This window comes from Salmo trutta, chromosome 17, assembly GCF_901001165.1.
Source record: "Salmo trutta chromosome 17, fSalTru1.1, whole genome shotgun sequence".
NCBI lineage: Eukaryota > Metazoa > Chordata > Actinopteri > Salmoniformes > Salmonidae > Salmo > Salmo trutta.
Window position 1 is genome coordinate 39,388,595 of NC_042973.1, and position 21,343 is coordinate 39,409,937.

Consider the following 21,343-nt stretch of genomic DNA (forward strand, 5'->3'; position numbering starts at 1 on the left):
ATTAACCGTACATAACTGAAATGATTTAATCAAATTGGATTAACATACTGTTATGTAGTGGGTGTCCTTATAGAATGTGTGATATGCAAATGACTGTCAGTCTGGGGGCTCCATTCACTGGTGACACTTTATGCTCTGGCTGTGAGCCTGTCAGACACAGCAGAGTTAGGAAAACAGTGGCCCCTGCTGGCAAAACCCATGACATGACAGCAGTCTGGCAGAGCTACAAGACTACAACCCTAAACAACTATTCATCTATTGTACAGTTAATCCACTGTCACACACACATGCATCTTCATGTTATACATGTTTGCTAATATGTCTATCAAACTAATATACTGTATCTCAGCCAGCATGATAAACTAGTTGTCTGATGGTTTTGTGTATCCAGTGCTTCTATCCAAACCAGAGTCATGATCAAGCATCCCTAACTAACAGCTCCCCGATGTTTGTAAATAACGATAGAATAGCACACAACTCCACCAAGGAATGTGTGAGTGTAAATATGACTTTAGATAGATAGTCCAATAGGTCCATAGCATTGCATTGCGAACTGGCAGACAGCACCGAAGTAACAATTACTTGACACAGATACAGAGCCTTCAGAAAGTATTCACACCACTTGACTTTTTCCACATTTTGTTGTGTTACAGCCTGAATTAGATTTTGTCACTGGCCTACACACAATACCCCATGATGTCAATGTGGAATTAAGTTTATTTTATTTTTCACTAATTAACTAAAAATAAAAGCTGAAATGTCTTGAGTCAATAAGTAGTCAACTCTTTTGCTATGGCAAGCCAAAATAAGTTTGCTTAAATAATAATATAAATTAGGTTAGTATTGTGGAGTAACTACAATGTTGTTGATCCATCCTCTGGTTTCTCCGATCACAGCCATTAAACTCTAACTATTTTAAAGTCCCCTTTGGCCTCAGGGTGAAATCCCTGAGCAGTTTCCTCTCCGGCAACGGAGTTAGGAAGGACGCCTGTGACTTGGTATGTTGACCATCCAAAGTGTAATTAATAACTTCACCATGCTCAAGGGGATATTTTTTTATTCATCTACCAATAGGTAACCTTCTTTGCAAGGCATTGGGGAACCTCCCTGGTCTTTGTGGTTGAATCTGTGTTTGGAATGTACTGCTTGACTGATGGACCTTACAGATAATTGTAAACAGAGTGAAAAGAAGGAAGCTGGTACATAACACAAATATTCCAAAACATGCATCCTATTTGCAAGGCACTAAAGTAATACTGCTAGAAATGCACTTTTTGTCCTGAATACAAAGTGTTATGTCTGTGGCAAATTCAAGAAAGCAGAGTACCACTCTCCATATTTTCAAGCATAGTGGTGACTGCATCATGTTATGGGTAGGTTTGTAATCGTTAAGGACTGAGGAGATTTTCAGGATAAACAAAACAGAATGGAGCTAAACACAGGCAAAATCATAGAGGAAAACCTGGTTCATCCTGCTTTCCAACAGACACCGGGAGATTAATTTACCTTTCAGCAGGACAATAACCTAAAACACAAGGCCAAATCTACACTGAAGTTGCTTACCAAGGAGACATTGAATGTTCCTGAGTGCACTAGTAACAATTTACTTAAAATTGCTTGAAAAATTAAGACCTGAAAATTGTTGTCTAGCAATGATCAACAACCAATTTGACAGAGCTTGAATAATTTTGAAATGAACAATGAGCAAAAGAGATTTACCCAGAAAGACACAAATTGAATCGCAGCCAAAAGGTGATTGTAAAATGTATCGACTCAGGATGTTGAATAGTTATCTAAATCAAGAACGTTTTATTTTTCATGAATCTGTTACAGCCATTTGAATTTTTCTTCCACTTTGACAGGGCATTTTGTGTAAATCGTTGACAAAAACTGACCATTAAATCCATTTTAATCCCACTTTGTAAGAACAAACTGTGGAAAACGTCAAGGGGTGTGAATACTTTTAAAGTCACTATGAGCAATGAAAACAGGGCCAATTCCTCTTAATTGTTTTGTCTTTATTACACATTAAATAGGAGTGGTGAGATTCATGGCAAAAAAGAGACAGATTTGGGATCAGATCACCACTCTACACAGTGACCAAAGAGAGCTCTCTATGGATGTGTTCAACAGTGGTCATTCATTCACTCCCCTAGACCTGGACCCAGTCACTCTCCCAAGTCCCATCATACACAAAAGAGAGTACTGAAAACTCCATTAAAGCAACATTAGACACCAAAGAAATGAAGCACAATTTACAAAATGTGCACCTTTCAGTATCACAACTATACAAAAAGGTTGTTAAAATACAATCCAGGTATAAATGCTACTTCTTTTTCAGAAATCAGCAGTTGGCACGCAAAATAAAAGGGAGGTGGAACATTTTGGTAGAATTACTTTCTGTGATACAGTATTGTTAACAAATGGCATCCCATAATCAAAAAATGTGCTAACATAAATAAATGTATTGTATATTATGTTTCACTTTAGAATCTCATTCCTCTCAAACAGCAGAGTTTGTAGCTGTTGAACAGATGTGACAAAGAAGCCTAATGCAGTCTCAGCTCACATGTATCCCGCTGCTGTCTGACTGAAGCACAAAAGGCAATGTTTAAGAAGCCTCAAGGTAAAACCCTGGTATTAAGGTTGTGCAATAACGCTGAAAAACAACTATTCCGTGTTTTTATAAATTAATACTTTTTTTCTCTAAAAATGAATTTAATGGTAATTGCCTCATTTACAGACATCAGCTCCGGTTACATCACTAGGAAGCAACAACCTTTGTAAGGAATACATTTGACAAAAATGATTGGACTGGACCAGTCATTTCACTTGAAATACAGCCCAGCAAAACCCACTCAACACCTTCCCACCCAAGCTCTAACCCAAAAAATCTAACTTCACGAGGAAGAATGAGAAATTTATATGAACAACACATTTTTGAACACTCATTGCATGACAACGATTCTATGGGGGTGCATCTTTTGTAGAAGTAAAACAAAAACAAAATAGAGAAAGGAAGATCTGTGGTTGGACAAAAAAAAAAGGCCTTTAAGATTTTCTTTGCCTAATCTAGCCAATCCAAAAACAGGAAAGTACATTTATGGCAGCAATAAGTACAAAGGCTTGGGGAAATGTGCAAGGCATATTCTGTTAGGATGTGATGGGGTATTTTATGTCTTGCATCTGAAGACAGTAACTCCCTATTCTTTAAGACAGTTCACCTGAAAAACACATATACGTCATTAGATTACTTGGTTTAAAGTTTAGGTTTAATTTAGGCATGCTATTTGTTTGCACTCAAAACAATTTGGATGTTACGCTGTAACAAGGAAGCCCAAATCTTGATTTGCTGGTTCAATAACTAAGATGAGGTAAAATGTGTTACTTCAGTAAAATCACTTGAATGGGCAAGGTTTGTCTTTCAAAAACACAGAACATGACACAAAATACACCAATCCTGAGGATGTGAGGGGAATTTCATCACGCAAACAAGATCTCTTGATGAACAATTAACTCATCTTTTAAAACGTTCAGAATGAGCAGGGTATATCAAATTGAATGATAAAACTACAGGAGACACTGGATTGTGTAGAGGCGTTTGTTTAAGCAACATGCAGTGCCACTGAGCAACACAACATTAGCTGCATGTCCTCTTCAACATTACTGAGAATCTTGCTGTTTTGATGCCTATGTAAAAAAAAATCTATTTTGCTTCATACCTGCCACCTGGAGCGTTTCAGTTGTTGAAGAGGTTTCCCACCATTTAACAACTGGTTTCCACCCAAAAGATCAGATATGGTGAATATAGATTGACTCGAGGTCCGAAACACTATAAAAGCCTATGTGGCCCAACTGGACAGGAGCTTCTCGTTCCTGGCCCTAGTGGCTGTATCAGTATCGTACAGTATTAGTATCACTGTGCCATTCCCCATTGACTAGTAAGAACACATTGCATGCAAAAAAGGAAAGTCCTGTAGGCAGGAAATCACTACCCACAAATGACAAAAAAGCATTAACAGATTACAACTTAATTAAAATGGGTAACCGGGACATTTTTTAAACTAGATACAGTAGTAAAGTTCACATGCATGCGTCAAGTACAGCATGACATTATTGAATCATATCTAGGAGTTTAAAGTCGGAGGATGGGCATTATTACACACAGTGGCTGGGACATTTGGAATTTCCCCCAATCAAGTGTTGGTCCTGCCTCCAGTTGTTACTCCTTGTCCAATGGAATGGGATTCAACTATTTGGCGTCCCATACTGTTAAGAGCATCTCATGCTTTCCAGCAGAGGGAAAATAAGGTTTTTAGGCTTGCTTTTTATGTTGTCCAAAATGTCCCTACAGTTATGAACTTGGCTGTTGAATCAAGTCCTTTCGTTTTACTGTGTACCATCTCCTAATTGATAATCAACCTATCGGACCAACACTTCTGGGTAACTGGCACTAAACAGAAAGTAAAGCTTATTGGTTTCAAAATAAGAGAAAACGGCAGAAAAATAGGGATCATTTCCATATTCAGTATTTTGGGTACTAAGATAAAGAGGCTAATAATTTAGCGTAATGTACAAAAATGTATTATTTGAACTGTTTTAACACATTTTTTTTGTCTATCATGAAAAGGGGGGGGGGGTCATTATTCACATGAGTATACACTTTGTCTTGGACTTCTTTTTCTTCTTCTTGCCCTCCTTGCTCATCTTCTCCTTGTGTTTTCGGATTTCCCGCACTAATGTGTAAAATGCATCATCGACACCCTGGGGAAAAGAAAATAATAAAAAGTTAAGGTTTGTTTTGAAAACTCTTCTCAAAAACACTTACGTTCTCATCTGTGACTAACATGAAAGCTTGGCCAGATGCAAATGTCTGAAATGGAACCCCTATTCCTCAATATATTGCACTACTTTTGACTATATAGGGAATAGGGTGACAATTTCAGTGTACACTCCTAGTATGCAGACCAACATGCGTTACAAAACTTGCGTTACAAATGTGCTCATTGCATATTGATTCGTTGGTAGGTGGATTTGTGGCATGAGCTGGCCCAGCATACAACAGCAAAGACAATGGCTATATCAATGATGCCAAAGAGAGGCAGGGACCAAAAATAACCAGGTCTTTGTCATTCACTGAGCACAACATTGTCACCTATTGTATCAGAGAGGAAACCAAAGTCATTTCAGATTGTGAGATAGAAAGAACAAGACAGCGAAAGAGAAAGACAGAAACAAAGGACCTTATGTGCGACATCAATGCACACAGTTGCCCCAGGACTTCAGTGGAACATCTCCGTGCTGTCCTCTTAGTAATCACACTTCCTTAGTCACCATTTCAAGACTTCATTTCGGCCCAGATTATCACAACCGCCATCGGTCACACAGATCCAGTCTTACCTGCTCCCTCGGCTCTCACCACTGATTTGTCGAAGTTGAGCAGATTACAAAATGATCATCACCCACGATAGTATAAACATACCCCACACAGAGATACAGATACCACAGGAGGAGAAACTAAGACGGACGCCTGGTTTCAAGGAGACCCCACAGCAGATCCCAGGAGGTTAGCTTAAATAGGGATGAATCCCACCCGCCAAGCAGCAAACATTACCACTTTCCCTGCTCGCTACCACACGGACGACACCCTCCCACACACCACAAATACACACCTGACGGACGTGAGGGAGCGCGGATGATACACACTTACCCCTTTCACATCACAACACACTTTTTAAGCTTGACGCAGCGCGGGGTCTTTTCTTCCTTGCTGAGCTTTTTCAGCCGGTACAGCCTGATCTCCCGTACCAGACTGTAAAAGGCATCCTCCACTCTCTGCAGTGCGAAACACAGCTCTCCTCAGTTAGGGGATACAGGGACACTGTTGACCCCTCAGTGTTCAAGGACACAGGAACACTATGTGGACTGTGTTTCCTCACAGTGTTAGAAAACATTAGGAACACCTGCTCTTTCCATGACAGACTGACCAGGTGAATACAGGTGAAATCTATGATCCCTTGTTGATGTCACTTGTTAAATGCACTTCACAAATCAGTGTAGATGAAGGGTAGGAGACGGCTTAAAAATACTTATTTAACCTTTGAGACAATTGAGACATGGATTGCCTACGTGTGCCATTCAGATGGTGAATGGGCAAGACAAATGTTTTAAGTGCCTTTGAACGGGGTATGGTACTATGTGCCAGGCGCACCGGTTCAAGTGTGTCAAGAACAGCAACGCTGCTGGGGTTTTCACACTCAACAGTTTCCTGTGTGTATCAAGAATGGTCCACCACCCAAACTGTGGAAAAAAGCATTGGAGTCAACATGAGCCAGCATCCCTGTGGAACGCTTGATAACTTGTAGAGTCCATGCCCCGATTAATTGAGGCTGTTCTGAGGGCAAAGGTGAGTGCAACTCAGTGTTAGGAAGGTGATCCTAATCTTTTGTACACTCAGTGTATTGGCATTCTATGTCGACCAAGTCTACATTTAGCTGTGTATAGGGCTGATGTATAACTCGGAGGACGCATTTTTTTTTATACAGTTTAAAACATGATGAATAATTGAACCTCACAGGGGAATGACAGGTACAAACGTGTGTGTATTATTTGTGATTTCAGTACAAGAGCAACACCAGGTAGCCGGGCGATTCGACCATCGGAGGAGTGAGCTGGAAGAGACCAATCAGCAGCCCCAGAAGGAGTTGTGATTGGACCGATGCAAAAAGTGCAGGAGAAGGTTCACCGACTGACAAATCACCACACACATCACAGCACCAGCCAGCCACGCATAGCCTCACACGACACGCACCACTGAAGCCAAGCCAGCAACCACATAATCAAACAGACAATAGTGCACCATACAGCACACAATCACTTCCCACTGTCCATTAAGCATGATTATAAGCCCGCCACAAAACAATTACTGACAACTTCCCCTCTGTCGTGACGATTCAGTGACAAAGATTGACTGATTTGTTGATTAAAACAATGCCAGATCCATTATGGAGCCTCTAATGGTGAAAGAAAGCCACATTTCCATGACAGAGGAGCATGCACGGACACAGCAATTCATAAATCAAGAATTCAACTAAGCAAAGGGACTGTAATTATGTACAGTACATTACCCGATACGTTTCCAAGCACCATTTAGAAACAGAGCACATATAGCCATTGATACCAACGCAAATCAAAAAGGCAGCTTGGGAGTCAAAAGAGGACCACGGCATTTTGTGAGATTGAAGTGGCCATAATTGTAAAAAGCCATTGCAAGGACACCTGACACAGCTGGTAAGAAGTAATCTTGCTACAATAAAGAAAATTGATCTGTGGAGAAAATGGTTGAATGGCTGCTGTGTTCACGCAAGAAAATACCGCTACAAGGGCTCGATTTACTAAGGTGCAAAGTTAGGACCGTTTTTTGCCCTTCTCCCCCAAGATGAAATGGAACAAAAATATAAAATAAAAGGTTGTGAGACATTAAGGTGAAGCGCACATTTCAGCTTATTAGAAGTTATTCCACATAAAAATAAAAAAAACTAGAGGAAAGTTTTCACCTGTTTTAGTAATCTGTCTTCAATAGATATGGAGTAGAGCTAATGTAGACGTGAAATCCAGACTGAATAACGCTGCATTTCACTTTACTGAATTCAGTCTGGATTTCCAGGCTAGCTAATGGTCGTCATGTTAAAAACCAAGGTGATAGTTGCTGTTTGAGCCATGGCTGTGTCCACACAGCCCACTAGGGCTTGTTGTCTCCGTCTCTCACCTGTCTGGTTTTGGCCGAGGTCTCGATGAAGGGGATGCCGTAGCTGCGCGCCAAGTCCTGAGCCTGTTTGGTGTCCACCGTCCGGGACGGCAGGTCACACTTGTTTCCCACCAGCACCATGGGCACGTCTTCCGAGTCTTTCACCCGCTTGATCTGCTCTCTGGTGAACAAAGATGACAGGGAAGGCAAGGGTTAAATACCAGTGCAATGCTTTGGTCATCCAAAGTATGTAATGGACTCCTTTTTGGGGTTATTGATTTCACACACAAGCTGGTTAAAGGGTTTGTGAAAGAGTGGGCTGTATAGGTCGGGAGTGATGTTGACTTTGACACAGTTGACAGGATATGGTTGGCACAACTGTGTCTGCTTGGAAACAGATGCAACTATAGTCCTCTGGTTTAACTATAGTCCGCTGGTCTAACTATAGTGGGCTGGTTTAACTATAGTGCGCTGGTTTAACTATAGTCCGGCTTAACGCCATCAGTGCAATCGGCAGTAGTACTTCAGATGTTGTGGCAGAACCTAGCTCACCTATAGTGGTGGATGTCCTCGAAGGACTTGGTGTTGTTGATGGCGAAGACACAGAGGAAGCCCTCCCCTGTCCTCATGTACTGGTCCCTCATAGCGCTGTACTCCTCCTGACCTGCAGTGTCCAGGATGTCCAGCAGACATGTCTCCCCGTCAATCACCACCTGCTTCCTGTACGAGTCCTGAGGGAGGGAGCAAGAAAGAGAGAGATGGATGGTTCAGGACTGGACACCTATGAATGAGCACATATTCATAGGTGTCCAGTCTACCTGACTAGGGCTCTGAAATCCTGTATGTAACTATATGGTCATAGAATGCTCATCTGGTAAAGTTCCAAAGGAAATACAACAGTATTAGAATTGAAGAGAATGGATGGGATGACCAGGTAAGAGACTATATGGTCACCAGGGAAGAAATGCATTCAGTCTTCAAGCAGTCATAAAATGTATAGCTTTCAGAGTAATAATTTCTGACATGTCAAACTTCATCACGTAGCCATCTACAAATGTTAAACTGACTGAATGACACCATGTTGCGGATATTATATTCATACATTCAAATAGAATCTGGAGCACATTTTTACTTGCATTTGCACACAATTTTTTTTGCAGATATTTTTCACACAGCTCTGCGCAGTCCTCTGTGCGGGCGGAGCAGGCAGCCACAAAAATTGTACACAACTTTTTTTCAAAGGAACTTTTCCTCTTGACTCCCAGGCATGCCTTGTAGTAAAAGACACGTGGTTGTACTGAAACATCTTTTTACCTCGATGGTGGGGTCATATTCATCCACAAAGTGGTTCTGGATGAGCTGGATGGTGAGTGCGCTCTTGCCCACGCCTCCTGCTCCCACCACCACCAGTTTGTATTCGGTCATCGTTCACCTGTGGGACAGAAGACACAGAAATACAGTCAGTGAATATAAAAATAAACATTTCATGAGCTACACACTAACTATCGACTAAACAAGAAATAGTCACATACATAGGGTTGCAGAATTCCAGTATCTTTCCCAAAATGCCCATGTTTTCCAGTTGGAGGATTCCTGGAATCAGGGAGGTAAATCCACCAACAGGGAATACTCCACCTGGGACTTCTTTAAAACCCGCTATGTTTTTTTACCCCATTCCCGCCCACACAGAATAAAGCTGATATGAACCATTTCTTCACAGCCATCTGGTCAAGTTGTATTCATTCCTTATCAGTTAAGCTACTCTAAAGTGCTTGTGTGCACAGAGCCCGCCAAATGCAAAATTTGATTTTGTCCCGATTGTCTCCACATTGCCTTTCATTTGCAACAATGACCATCCTGTGTGTCTAGAGCTGCAGGGAATGCATACAATCACAGATCTCTGTGGATACAGGAATGTTTACATTCTATTCAATTTCATCCTGTGATTTCAGAGAAAATGGAACGAGAGGACCTAATATACTCTATTTTATTATAACATTGTTTAAAAATGGGCTTATCAACAAGAAGGAGAAGATATGTAAAACCATGAGTGATCTTGGAATTCTGCAGAGGTAATTTACGTAGACTATTATATTGATATTATAGGACACAAGCAAGGTTCTTGCTCATAAAATGATGACTTGTCATCATTAAGTAACATCGTTTGAACAGAGAATTTACTGATACAATTCCCTCAATCATCCCCATAAATGTTGCTACTAAATCGTCCTGTATCTCTAACTGTAACACAAATTCAATTGTCAATTGTGAGTAACAGCTACACAATGGGATCTGGCAGTAGACACACATGACGTTACTTTATGATCCCAGAAGTATCAAGCAAAAGGGAGGCACACACTGCTATCCAGACAGTTATGTTTAAAAAAAACAAAATTAAAAAAAAACACTTGTTCTCAGTTGAGGTTGACATTTAACTCAATGTGAGTAGCATCTCAAAATACAACGGAAATAGAGTCACCAAATCACCTAGTAATTTCTGATAAAAACATAACAAAATAGACTGTCCAATCGATGATACGAGTCATGGATGCTATATTAGACAATCAGTGCTGAACACAACACAACTGTACAGTATGTCAACAACACTGTACATTATGTCTGATACCCAGCACCTATGATCCAAATGAGTGCTAGGCAGAGCTGAGCACTGGTACCTTTGGTTATGGAATTGTATTATTATCTAATGAAAAATCGTTGTCCACATTAAAATTTTCCTCAGTCAATACCACAAGCAAGTAACAGAATTGATACTCAGACATCCTACTTTAAAATCTATAAACAAAAACCATTGATTTCAAAAGTTGAAAAAACCATACAGCTCTATGCACAAGGACTACTTTACAATTTACACAGAGCATTTCACAAAAACATATCTACTGGAAGAACTGTGTAGACGCAAAGTTTGGTAACAGAATTACGATATAATCTCCCTGTTTTTTTGGGTTTTTTTTATGCGGCAATGTTTTCCAAAAACATAAATATCTTCCACATAATTAAGATTCAAATATGTCTGCAGAAAGAATGGGGTGTCAGCTATGACATGATACCCTACCTGTAACAAAAATATTGTAACGGAATAAAATCATGGGTCCCGGATCTGTACTATACAGAAATGCATAACTTATATGAATGTCATTCTCTTCATGGTGACGTATCCTGAATAGGTACCCAAAAGGTAGAAATATATCATCCTTTCATATCCTGGCTATTATTGTAATGAGCTCCGCCCCCAAAACAAGACCAAATTTGGTGGAAATCAAACCGGACCAAATCTGAACAAAACATAGACGTCTACGTTTCACAAGTTCGGACATCACAATAGAGTTCAGTACATTCATTCTACAGTATGTACTCTACTTTTCTTCACTATACTGTGGAATCTTGTGAAACAGAAGTCTATGATTGGTTCAGATTTGGTCCGTTCACCAATCATGGACGTCTATGTTTGGACCAAATCAAGGCCAGTCAGAAACCAAAAAACAAACTCTGTGGACTTTGAAATCAAGGCCAGGGCGGACTGACCAAATTTCAACTACTTTTCAAAGTCCATGGATGTCCCGTGTCAGTCTGCGTGGATACTAGTTACAATAAATGGAAAGAGGGGGCTCATGGGTATGTGTCAGTAAGAGCTGGGAGAAGTAACCTACTCATTCAAGGGTTTTCTTAATCTTTTACTATTTTCTACATTGTAAAATAATAGTGAAGACATCAAAAACCATGAAAAAACACATATGGAATCATGTACTAACCAAAAAAAAAGTGTTAAACAATTGAAAATATATTTTAAATTTGAGATTCTTCAAAGTTGCCACCCTTTGCGTTGATGACAGCTTTGCACACTCTTGCCATTCTCTCAACCGGCTTCACGAGGGTCAGTCAATGCGGAAAATTTCAAGAAATCTGAAAGTTTCTGCAAGTGCAGTCACAAAAACCATCAAGGCTATGATGAAAGTGACTCTCATGAAAACCGCCACAGGAAAGGAAGACCCAGAGTTGCCTCTGCTGCAGAGAGTATAAGTTCATAAGATTTACCAGCCTCAGAAAATCGGCAATTAACTGCACCTCAGTTTGCCGCCGAAATAAATGCTTCAGAGTTCAAGTAACAGACATGTGTCTGCATGAAATCAGGCCTTCATGGTCAAATTGCTGCAAAGAAACCACTACTAAAAGACACCAATAAGAAATAGACACTTGCTTGGGCCAAGAAACACGAGCAATGGACATTAGACCGGTGGAAATCTGTCCTTTGGTCTGATGAGCCCAAATTTGAGATTTCTGTTTTCCAACTGCCGTGTCTTTGTGAGACGTAGAGTAGGTGAACTGATATTCTCAACATGTGTGGTTCCCACCGTGAACCATGGCGGAGGTGTGATGGTGCTTTGCTGGTGACACTGTCAGTGATTTATTTAGAATTCAATGCACAATTAACCAGCATGGCTACCACAGCATTCTGCAGTGACACACCATCCCATCTGGTTTGCACTTAGTGGGACTATCATTTGTTTTCAACAGGACAATGAAAAATAAAGAAAAACCCTTGAATGAGTAGGTGTGTCCAAACTTTACACTGGGACTATATAAGGCAGAGGGTGACTATTTGAAGAATCTCAAATATAAAATAATATATTTTGATTTGTTTAACACTTTTTTTGGTTACTACATGATTCCATATGTGTTATTTCATAGTTTTGATGTCTTCACTATTATTCTACAATGAGAAAATATTAAAATAAAGAAAAACCCTTGAATGAGTAGGTGTTCTAAAACTTTTGACCGGTTGTGCATGAGGGCGAGCGAGCGAGCGAGGGCTTGTTCAGACTGTTTTCACCCTCTCGCTTTGACCAGAAAGAGAACAAAAACAGTATGCCAGAACATAGCAGTATGCCAGTGGAAGGGAAGACAGTAGCAGGTGACCCAACTGTGGTTTGTGACTACTTTGATTTCCCATTGTAGCCAATTCAATTGCAGTAACTCTGTTACAGATTTCTGTAATTCTGTTACGGATTTGCCATCAGAATTACAAGTTTTAATCACTTAATTCATAAACATTGATTTCAGTAAAAACCCTAACGCATTGGTAGGTCTACCTTTACTTGTTGCTTCTGTGAACTTTCATTATCTTCACTCCTAGTGAGGGAGAAAAATGATAAAATATCTTAAAGATGGGTTTTTTGGTAACGGAATGACAAGGCACGAGTGAATGTTTCTTAAACTTAATGGCAAATAATTTCTCCAGAACTAAATATAGAGTTGAAGTGGGAAGTAAACATACACTTAGGTTGGAATCATTAAAACTTGTTTTTCAACCACTCCACAATTTTTTTGTTAACAAACTATAGTTTTGGCAAGTCGGTTAGGACATCTACTTCGTGCATGACACAACTCCAGTGGGTCAGAAGTTTACATACACTAAGTTGACTGTGCCTTTTAACAGCTTGGAAAATTCCAGAAAATGATGTCATGACTTTAGAAGCTTCTGATAGGCTAATTGACATCATTTGTGTCAATTGGAGGTGCACCTGTGGATGTATTTCAAACTCAGTGCCTCTTTGCTTGACATCATGGGAAAATCTAAAGAAATCAGCCAAGACCTCAGAAACAAAATTGTTGACAATCCACAAGTCTGGTTCATCCTTGGGAGCAATTTCCAAACACCTGAAGGTACCACGTTCATCTGTACAAACAATAGCACGCAAGTATAAACACATTGAGACCACACAGCCGTCATACCGCTCAGGAAGGAGACGCGTTCTGTCTCCTAGAGATGAACGTACTTTGGTGCAAAAAGTGCAAATCAATCCCAGAACAACAGCAAAGGACCTTGTGAAGATGCTGGAGGAAACAGGTAAAAAATTATCTATATCCACAGTAAAACAAGTCCTATATCGACATAAACTGAAAGGCCGCTCAGCAAGGAAGAAGCCACTGCTCCAAAACCGCCATAAAAAAAGCCAGATTACGGTTCGCAACTGCACATGGGGACAAAGATCATACTTCTTGGAGAAATGTCCTCTGGTCTGATGAAACAAAATAGAACTGTTTGGCCATAATGACCATCATTATGTTTTGAGGTAAAAGGGGGATGCTTGCAAGCTGAAGAGCACCATCCCAACTGTGAAGCGCGAGGGTGGCAGCATCATGTTGTGGAGGTGCTTTGCTGCAGGTGGGCCTGGTGCGCTTTACAAAATAGATGGCCTCATGAGGGAGGAAAATTATGTGGATATATTGAAGCAACATCAAGACATCAGTCAAGAAGTTGAAGCTTGGTCACAAATGGGTCTTCCAAATGGACAATGACCCCAAGCATACTTCCAAAGTTGTGGCAAAATGGCCTAAGGACAACAAAGTCAAGGTATTGGAATGGCCATCACAAAGCCCTGACCTCAATCCTATAGGAAATGTGTGGGCAGAACTCAAAAAGTGTGTGCAAACAAGGAGGCCTACAAACCTGACTCAGTTACACCAGCTCTGTCAGGAGGAATGGGACTAAATTCACCCAACTTATTGTGGGAAGCTTGTGGAACGCTACCCAAAATGTTTGACCCAAGTTAAAGGCAATGCTACCAAATACTATTTGAGTGTATGTAAACTTCTGACCCACTGGGAATGTAATGAAAGAAATAAAAGCTGAAATAAATGATTCTCTACTATTATTCTGACATTTCAGATTCTTAAAATAAAGTTCTGATCCCAACTGACCTAAGACAGGGAATTTTTATTAGGATTAAATGTCAGGAATTGTGAAAAGCTGAGTTTAAATGTATTGGCTAAGGTGTATGTAAACTTGACTTCAACTGTAAGTGTTGATATTAGTTGGCAGGGGTCTTTACAGTTATGTTTTGATGCATTTCTAATACCTTTTAAGACTTTTTCTGGTAGATGTTTTCTAAAAACCCCTTTTCCATCTGTTTGACCAGAAATCAAAGCCATTACTTTTGCCTAATTTTTAAGATGGAAAATGGTTTAAAAAAATTGGGGAAACTGAAAAATGTATCCATGCCTTCATTTCCCCAAAATACAGACTGTTTGCTTTCATTTGACACACAATTTGATATGCTCCTCTGAACCTCACATGTTGGTGCTCATGGGTCCTGTTACATGGAAATGACCGGCAGCAAAATCAGACAACCCGATAGCAGAATAGTTGACCTATTCAATTGGTCAGCTTGTCGCATTCTGTGAGAAAAGCATATTCCTCGACTCTCAAAATGTGACGCCCAGTCATTGTACAACATTCCTAAAGCAGTCCAGAGAAAACACACATTTGAACAAAACATTTTGTTTTGATGGCCACTGTTAAAAGAGGATCAAAACTTTCTACTTTCTGAACACCACAAAATGTGTGAATTGCACCATTTTAAAACCAGAGCTTTTAGCTTTTTGTGCACAATAGTACTCGCTAATGGCGTTGAATGCCTAGGAGAACCTGGGGCTAAATGTAACACGTCAGGTGTAACAGGTAAGCCTACATTATATTCACAGTACATGATCCTTGGCTGAGTTCCAGTGGAATGTTTTTTGGGGACCTTCAAGCCATCAATATGTTGCTAACTAGCAACAAGATCATGTTTTAGAGTTTGTGATCTAGCTAATGATTAGCCCACTGGGGTAAAAGCAGATGTGCAACCCTATGCTTCAACCTTGTAGCTACTACGCTGCATCAGTTGGGCTACAGCAGGTGACAATCCTTATTGCTGAAGAGGACACCTTCCTGATAATATTGACCAACATGTTATTGGATTCATTTCTGGAGGGGGGAAATTATATATGTTTGATGACAGCATCATTTAATTTTCATTCATTTTAGAGTAATGTCCTATTAACAATTCACCAGAATTGATCTTCTCACCGTCATTCTACAACAAAAATTATTGTAGGTCCCTCTGTGACCTGTAGTATGCAGTGATATATTGTTTAGGCTAGTATATATTATATCAAAGTTAGTGTTCCATCACCTTTTTCAAACTTACCTAAGGTCTACACTCATTTCTGTACTCCCTCAGAAAGGCCTACTATTTCTATTGTAAGTGCCATTATAGGCCTAATCATCATCATCAGAAACTATGGCCTACAGTGTGAATAGGATGAATAAAGATTAATTGTGACTTTGCAATTCTCCCACTGACCTAAAATGATTGTATAGTAGGCCTAATAACTAGGCAACCATGCTTACAATGTTGATGCAATATTGTCAACCCTTTTCATATCCTTACACTGCATGAAATAGAAAGCTTGTTCATGATTGGCTAGTCATGACACCTGTACGTCAGCTGTAATTACCAGTCATCAACAAAGTTGTCATGTCAGAATAAAGCACTCTCCATTAGTTTTGTTTTCAGATCAATTACAAGTTACTGTAAAATACATGCCAATATTGTAGGAATGTATTGTGAAAGAGTAGACAAATAGCCTATGAAAAACCCACTGTGTCCATTTTATGCATATTGCCTATTGGCATAATCTGATGTTAGACAAACAGCCATTTTCATTGGCAGTCAACCAAGGCCTAATACTAGCTACTACTGGCTGGGTTGTTCCACCATTTTAGTGTAACTTGGTGGTGAAGAAAAAAAAAAAGTAAACTTACATTTCACCATTCTGTCATAAAGAGCACATGTAAAAAAAAAAAAAAAAAAGTTTTTTTAATAAACATATTCCCATTTTAAGAAGAGATATAAAAGAAAATGACTACAGTGAGTGTCTATTAAGTGCCAAATAAAGTAGCAGGGTTGACCGTAACCAATTCATAGACAACCAACTACCTTTAGCGCCTATTGACGGTAGTACATGCATCTTCTGGTCGGGGAAGTTTGGTTAGAAGCCCAGACGCTCGTTCTGAACGTTAAAACGCATTGCTCCCGGTACGGTTTTTGAAACATAAGGACCATATTTTTCCTACCAGCGTGAAATAATAACAAAAGGATAAAATTACTACACACCTTTATAGGGTTGATGTTACAGCTCTTGCTTACCGAAAAGATAGGTGGCCATCTATGCTAATTAGCTATCTAGAGTGCCCCGAACACCTGTGTGTGAGCGTAACTGTTGGCACACACAGCATATAGTCTGTGCAAAACTGCTACAGTAACTGCATCTGTTTTATTCGAAAGATTATTTCTCACTGATATAAAAGATAAGGAGCATATCAGCATGTTTCTAAAACGGTTTCGCAAGCGATGATTATTCACGTTTCTAAACGTTAAAACAGTATAAATTGTAGTTCACATGCAGCCAACCGTGGGCTGCATGTCAGCCATGAATCCCCTTGTGACAGGGGGAATGGAAGCTTGTTGTATGCAAAGGAGGGCCAATTGAATGCAAACTCCACAAAAAAAATGTAATTGTTCAAACATTTCTAGCCTGTCTATCAATCTAAAGGTAACAGGGTTATACGTGTTATGCTCGACCTGCTCAGTTTTCCACCACAAAACACCAGAAAAATGCCAAAGAGTAAAACCAGCTCAGCTGCTTTTACACTGATTACATCTTCAATTCTCTTTAGTAAAAAAAATAATATTTTAAAAAGGAATCGTTTCTCCATATTAACAGTTCACGTAACAGGGTTGACCTTAAAATGAGGGACAGGGTTGTTTTTTTGTTTTTGTTTTTTACCTTAAATGAATAACTAATAACATTAAATAATGTCAAAGAAACAAAATAACTAAACATAATGATGGTGAAATCTTGGAGAAGTGTTTGAGTTAAGTGTGTTAATCTTCCTACAAGTCATGATGCACCTAGGGACATGTCAAAAAGCTGAAATGTCTTTATTCATATTAAAAATCCAATTTATAGAATTTTCCATGTGGTCTTATTAAAAAGGGCACTATTTAATAACAGGCTTTCGAAATTAAATATTTATGCCCAATTAAAAAACATATATATCAAAAGGGACGCAAGAAGCACTCATTTCGTGGAAGGACCCAGTTATTTGAACAATACCTGTACAAGTGAACTGATGAGTACAACCTTAGATTGGCCTACACCCTAATATTACAACTGTATAAAGTCGAGTTGTCTGTAGCCTACAATTAACTGGAGTAGGTCCACAATTATAGAGTAGCCTAGCATATGCAGATCCCATAAGTGTTAGTGAACTAGGATTGTCTTGTGCAAATTTCTTTAGCACAATGGATTGAATGCTATGCGTAAACCCGGTAGAACCTGCAGCATTCATGGGCGAGCGGATGAGTTTGAAGCCGCCATAAATACCGCATAGGTCTGCGCATTAAAGGGCCAGACATTAGGTTAACAATTGGGCGTAGTTTGTATTAACGATACTTTTAGCTGCAATTGCACAGGAAATTATGAAATCATTACAGGCCCAACCCTCAAATTAAAATATAGGCGAGGGAACACAATGTCGCCCCGTATCCATTGTGTAAATTGATACAAATGTAGTGATCTTTCCAATTGTTTTACCTATAGCGTGTGGAGTTCCGCGTCCGAAGTAGCGACCAAATAAGAAGTCAAGCAGATAATCCTCCTTTTTCACACGATCTCTGCATTTCCTACTTTACACTGAAACGGCCGCATTTGTGTAAATTGAACTTCTTTTAAAAAAGCAGACAGAAGTAAGGACATTAATCGATTTAACTTTCCATTTGATACAACGTTTGGCCTGCTACTCTCGATTCAGCTGAGGTTGGCCTGACGCGAATATGGGCGGATACCGGGTGCAGCGTCGTACAGTTTACCCAGAAAGCAAAGCAGGGGATTTCAACTGGTTTCGGTGATATCACTACACTAGTTTTGCAATAAGCATTATAAAGACGCTCACTTGTTCTCCACTCAATTCACTTATAGTTTACCTTAATATATTGTTCTGGTGGATGCTTGTGTTGGTAGACTGTGTTTTGAAACGTTTTGGGTTGATATGTTTTTCACAGATAGGACTGAGATATTTGCGCACAAATACATCGATCATTATGACAGTGTGAATTGAATTATTCTATCTAGCATCAATATTTCAAGACCTGTCTCTGGGAATAGATAGCCCTCTTCTTCCCAGTGAAGCGGGTACAACGGATGAGGGGGGGACCACTATATATAGGCTCTAAATATAACTGGAATGTACTGTAGGGACGTCATTCCCAAGCAAGGAAATGATTTGGCGATCCCTTTGTCAGTTTTCCTCGGCTTTCACTGGTATACCTTCAGCGCTGAATATGTGCATATAAATAGAAAGTGGGGGGATACAGGACAGTATGCTCTGTGGTAAAAACAAACAGTTAACGTTAGGCTCAGGGAGGCCAAACGAAGAGACGGTAACCAATTCACACAAGTATAAATTTGCATTAGAACAAAATTACGCATGTGCGTAACAACTATGCAGTTTTATGTTTATTTTTTTGTGTGGGTGTCAGACCGGGGCACCATTGCGCAAGACAGCTATGGACAGATCCATACCCCTCGCTGCTTGTGAGAATTCAAACAATGTATATCCTCAATTATTTTTTGTGACCAGTGCTTTGTCATACAACTAAATGTATCTGAAAAACCTATTTTAGGCACCTAGCCAAGATTAACCATCTGGATACTAATTACATAGTTATCAAATCAAATATTACACCATTCTGGAGACAATATCCTGCTCACACTTAGTCATTCAAAAATAAATATAACTCAAATGTGAATTTCACATAAAACGTTTGAGTTTCAGCTCAACCCATCTGAGAAAAATAATATAACATATCAAATGGATGGACTGAAGCGTTGAGACTGAGTTTAAATGGAGCCACAAGGGGTCAGTAGGTCTCCATTTATGAGGTCGCAAACAATGCCATTGCCAATGCTCCATCAGCTGTTTTCATTCAGTCTTGTGTGGCATGAAGTATGCTCTGTGCATATTTATTGTTTTATGCTGTAGATTGATATTGAAAACAGTTTGTGGTAGGACTACTTTAAGTTGCTCATAAATCTATGTATTTACATTGTAGTTACTTAAGCAGATATAGTGTAAGTAGCCTCACGTGGTGTAGGAGACGTCTTGATTTATGTTTTCTTATCCTCTTAATTGTACATGCTTGAAATGCCACTGTCTGTAAATTCGCCATTTTCTCCCAAATGAATGGTCCACTCAATAACACAGAGAAAATATACTATTTTGCTTGTTTGAATCCTGAGTATGAGGCATGCATTAATCCAATATAAACATGATCAAAACGGTGATGTTTTGCTAAATGACCTTCACTGATCCCATAGTAGACCAGGGGTCTCTACCAATGATTTATATATACACTAGATCAAATGAAATTGTATTTGTCACATGCTTCGTAAACAACAGGAGTAAACTAAAAGTGAAATGCACAATAAATACACAGTGAATAACGAATAACAATAAAAAGTACATATCAAATCAAATCACATTTATTTATAAAGCCCTTCTTACATCAGCTGATATCTCAAAGTGCTGTACAGAAACCCAGCCTAAAACCCCAAACAGTAAGCAATGCAGGTGTAGAAGCACGGTGGCTAGGAAAAACTCCCTAGAAAGGCCAAAACCTAGGAAGAAACCTAGAGAGGAACCAGGCTATGAGGGGTGGCCAGTCCTCTTCTGGCTGTGCCGGGTGGAGATTATAACAGAACATGGCCAAGATGTTCAAATGTTCATAAATGACCAGCATGGTCAAATAATAATAATCACAGTAGTTGTCAAGGGTGCAACAAGTCAGCACCTCAGGAGTAAATGTCAGTTGGCTTTTCATAGCCGATCATTGAGAGTATCTCTACCGCTCCTGCTGTCTCTAGAGAGTTGAAAACAGCAGGTCTGGGACAGGTAGCACGTCCGGTGAACAGCTCAGGGTTCCATAGCCGCAGGCAGAACAGTTGAAACTGGAGCAGCAGCACGGCCAGGTGCACTGGGGACAGCAAGGAGTCATCATGCCAGGTAGTCCTGAGGCATGGTCCTAGGGCTCAGGTCCTCCGAGAGAGAGAAAGAAAGAAAGAGAGAAAGAGTGAATTAGAGAGAGCATACTTAAATTCACACAGGACACCAGATAAGAGAGGAGAAATACTCCCGATATAAACAGACTGACACTAGCCCCCCGACACATAAACTACTGCAGCATAAATACTGGAGGCTGAGACAGGAGGGGTCAGGAGACACTGTGGCTCCATCCGATGATACCCCCGGACAGGGCCAAACAGGCAGGATATAACCCCACCCACTTTGCCAAAGCACATATCATGTCTGTAAAGATAAGATTACTGTTCACCACCAGTCACCTAGCTATTTTCCAGTTAAAAGTCTATATGCAGACTACCACAGAAGTTCACTAGAGCATTAAACTGTGTGTTAATTAGGACATGTAACTTGCCATCTTGACTGACTGACTGACTCAACCCAATGCAGCAGTAAATCAGTGCCTCCATTGCAGACTTTCAAGTGTCTTCTGTCTTGGTCAATAAAATGACGCTCAAAGATACGCAGACAACTGATTAACTCTCAAGATACTTGTTTACTCATAGAGATTATGATGAGGCTCAAAATCAACTGCAGACTTTGAATTGTAATGTCCCCAGACTGCATGAATCATAGACTTATATTAAATATCATATGAATACATGAATATA

General features: G+C 39.8%; 1 protein-coding gene across 2 annotated transcripts; it reads right to left on the reverse strand.

Moving 5' to 3' along the window:
- Positions 1-1,786: 1,786 nt before the first annotated feature.
- Positions 1,787-18,443, reverse strand: LOC115152163 (GTPase KRas). 2 transcript variants are annotated; one of them, XM_029696729.1, is made up of 6 exons: positions 18,191-18,443; positions 9,062-9,179; positions 8,300-8,478; positions 7,769-7,928; positions 5,711-5,835; positions 4,685-4,764 (listed from the first exon to the last, which is right to left on the reverse strand). In XM_029696729.1, exons 2-5 carry the CDS (start codon positions 9,170-9,172, stop codon positions 5,716-5,718), a joined length of 570 nt encoding a protein of 189 aa, XP_029552589.1. In that variant the 5' UTR covers positions 9,173-9,179; positions 18,191-18,443; the 3' UTR covers positions 4,685-4,764; positions 5,711-5,715. The 2 variants fall into 2 exon arrangements, with proteins under 2 accessions (XP_029552590.1, XP_029552589.1); XM_029696730.1 differs by lacking the exon at positions 5,711-5,835 and having other exon boundaries at positions 1,787-4,764.
- Positions 18,444-21,343: the final 2,900 nt, after the last annotated feature.

Bases quoted from the DNA above. Each gene is read 5' to 3' on its own strand.
- LOC115152163 (XM_029696729.1), bottom strand. From the start codon at position 9,172: ATGACCGAATACAAACTGGTGGTGGTGGGAGCAGGAGGCGTGGGCAAG. The intron at 7,929-8,299 runs GTGAGCTAGGTT...TTTGTTCACCAG, and splicing joins GAGGACATCCACCACTATAG to AGAGCAGATCAAGCGGGTGA. The intron at 5,836-7,768 runs GTGAGAGACGGA...TTCGCACTGCAG, and splicing joins CCTCGGCCAAAACCAGACAG to AGAGTGGAGGATGCCTTTTA.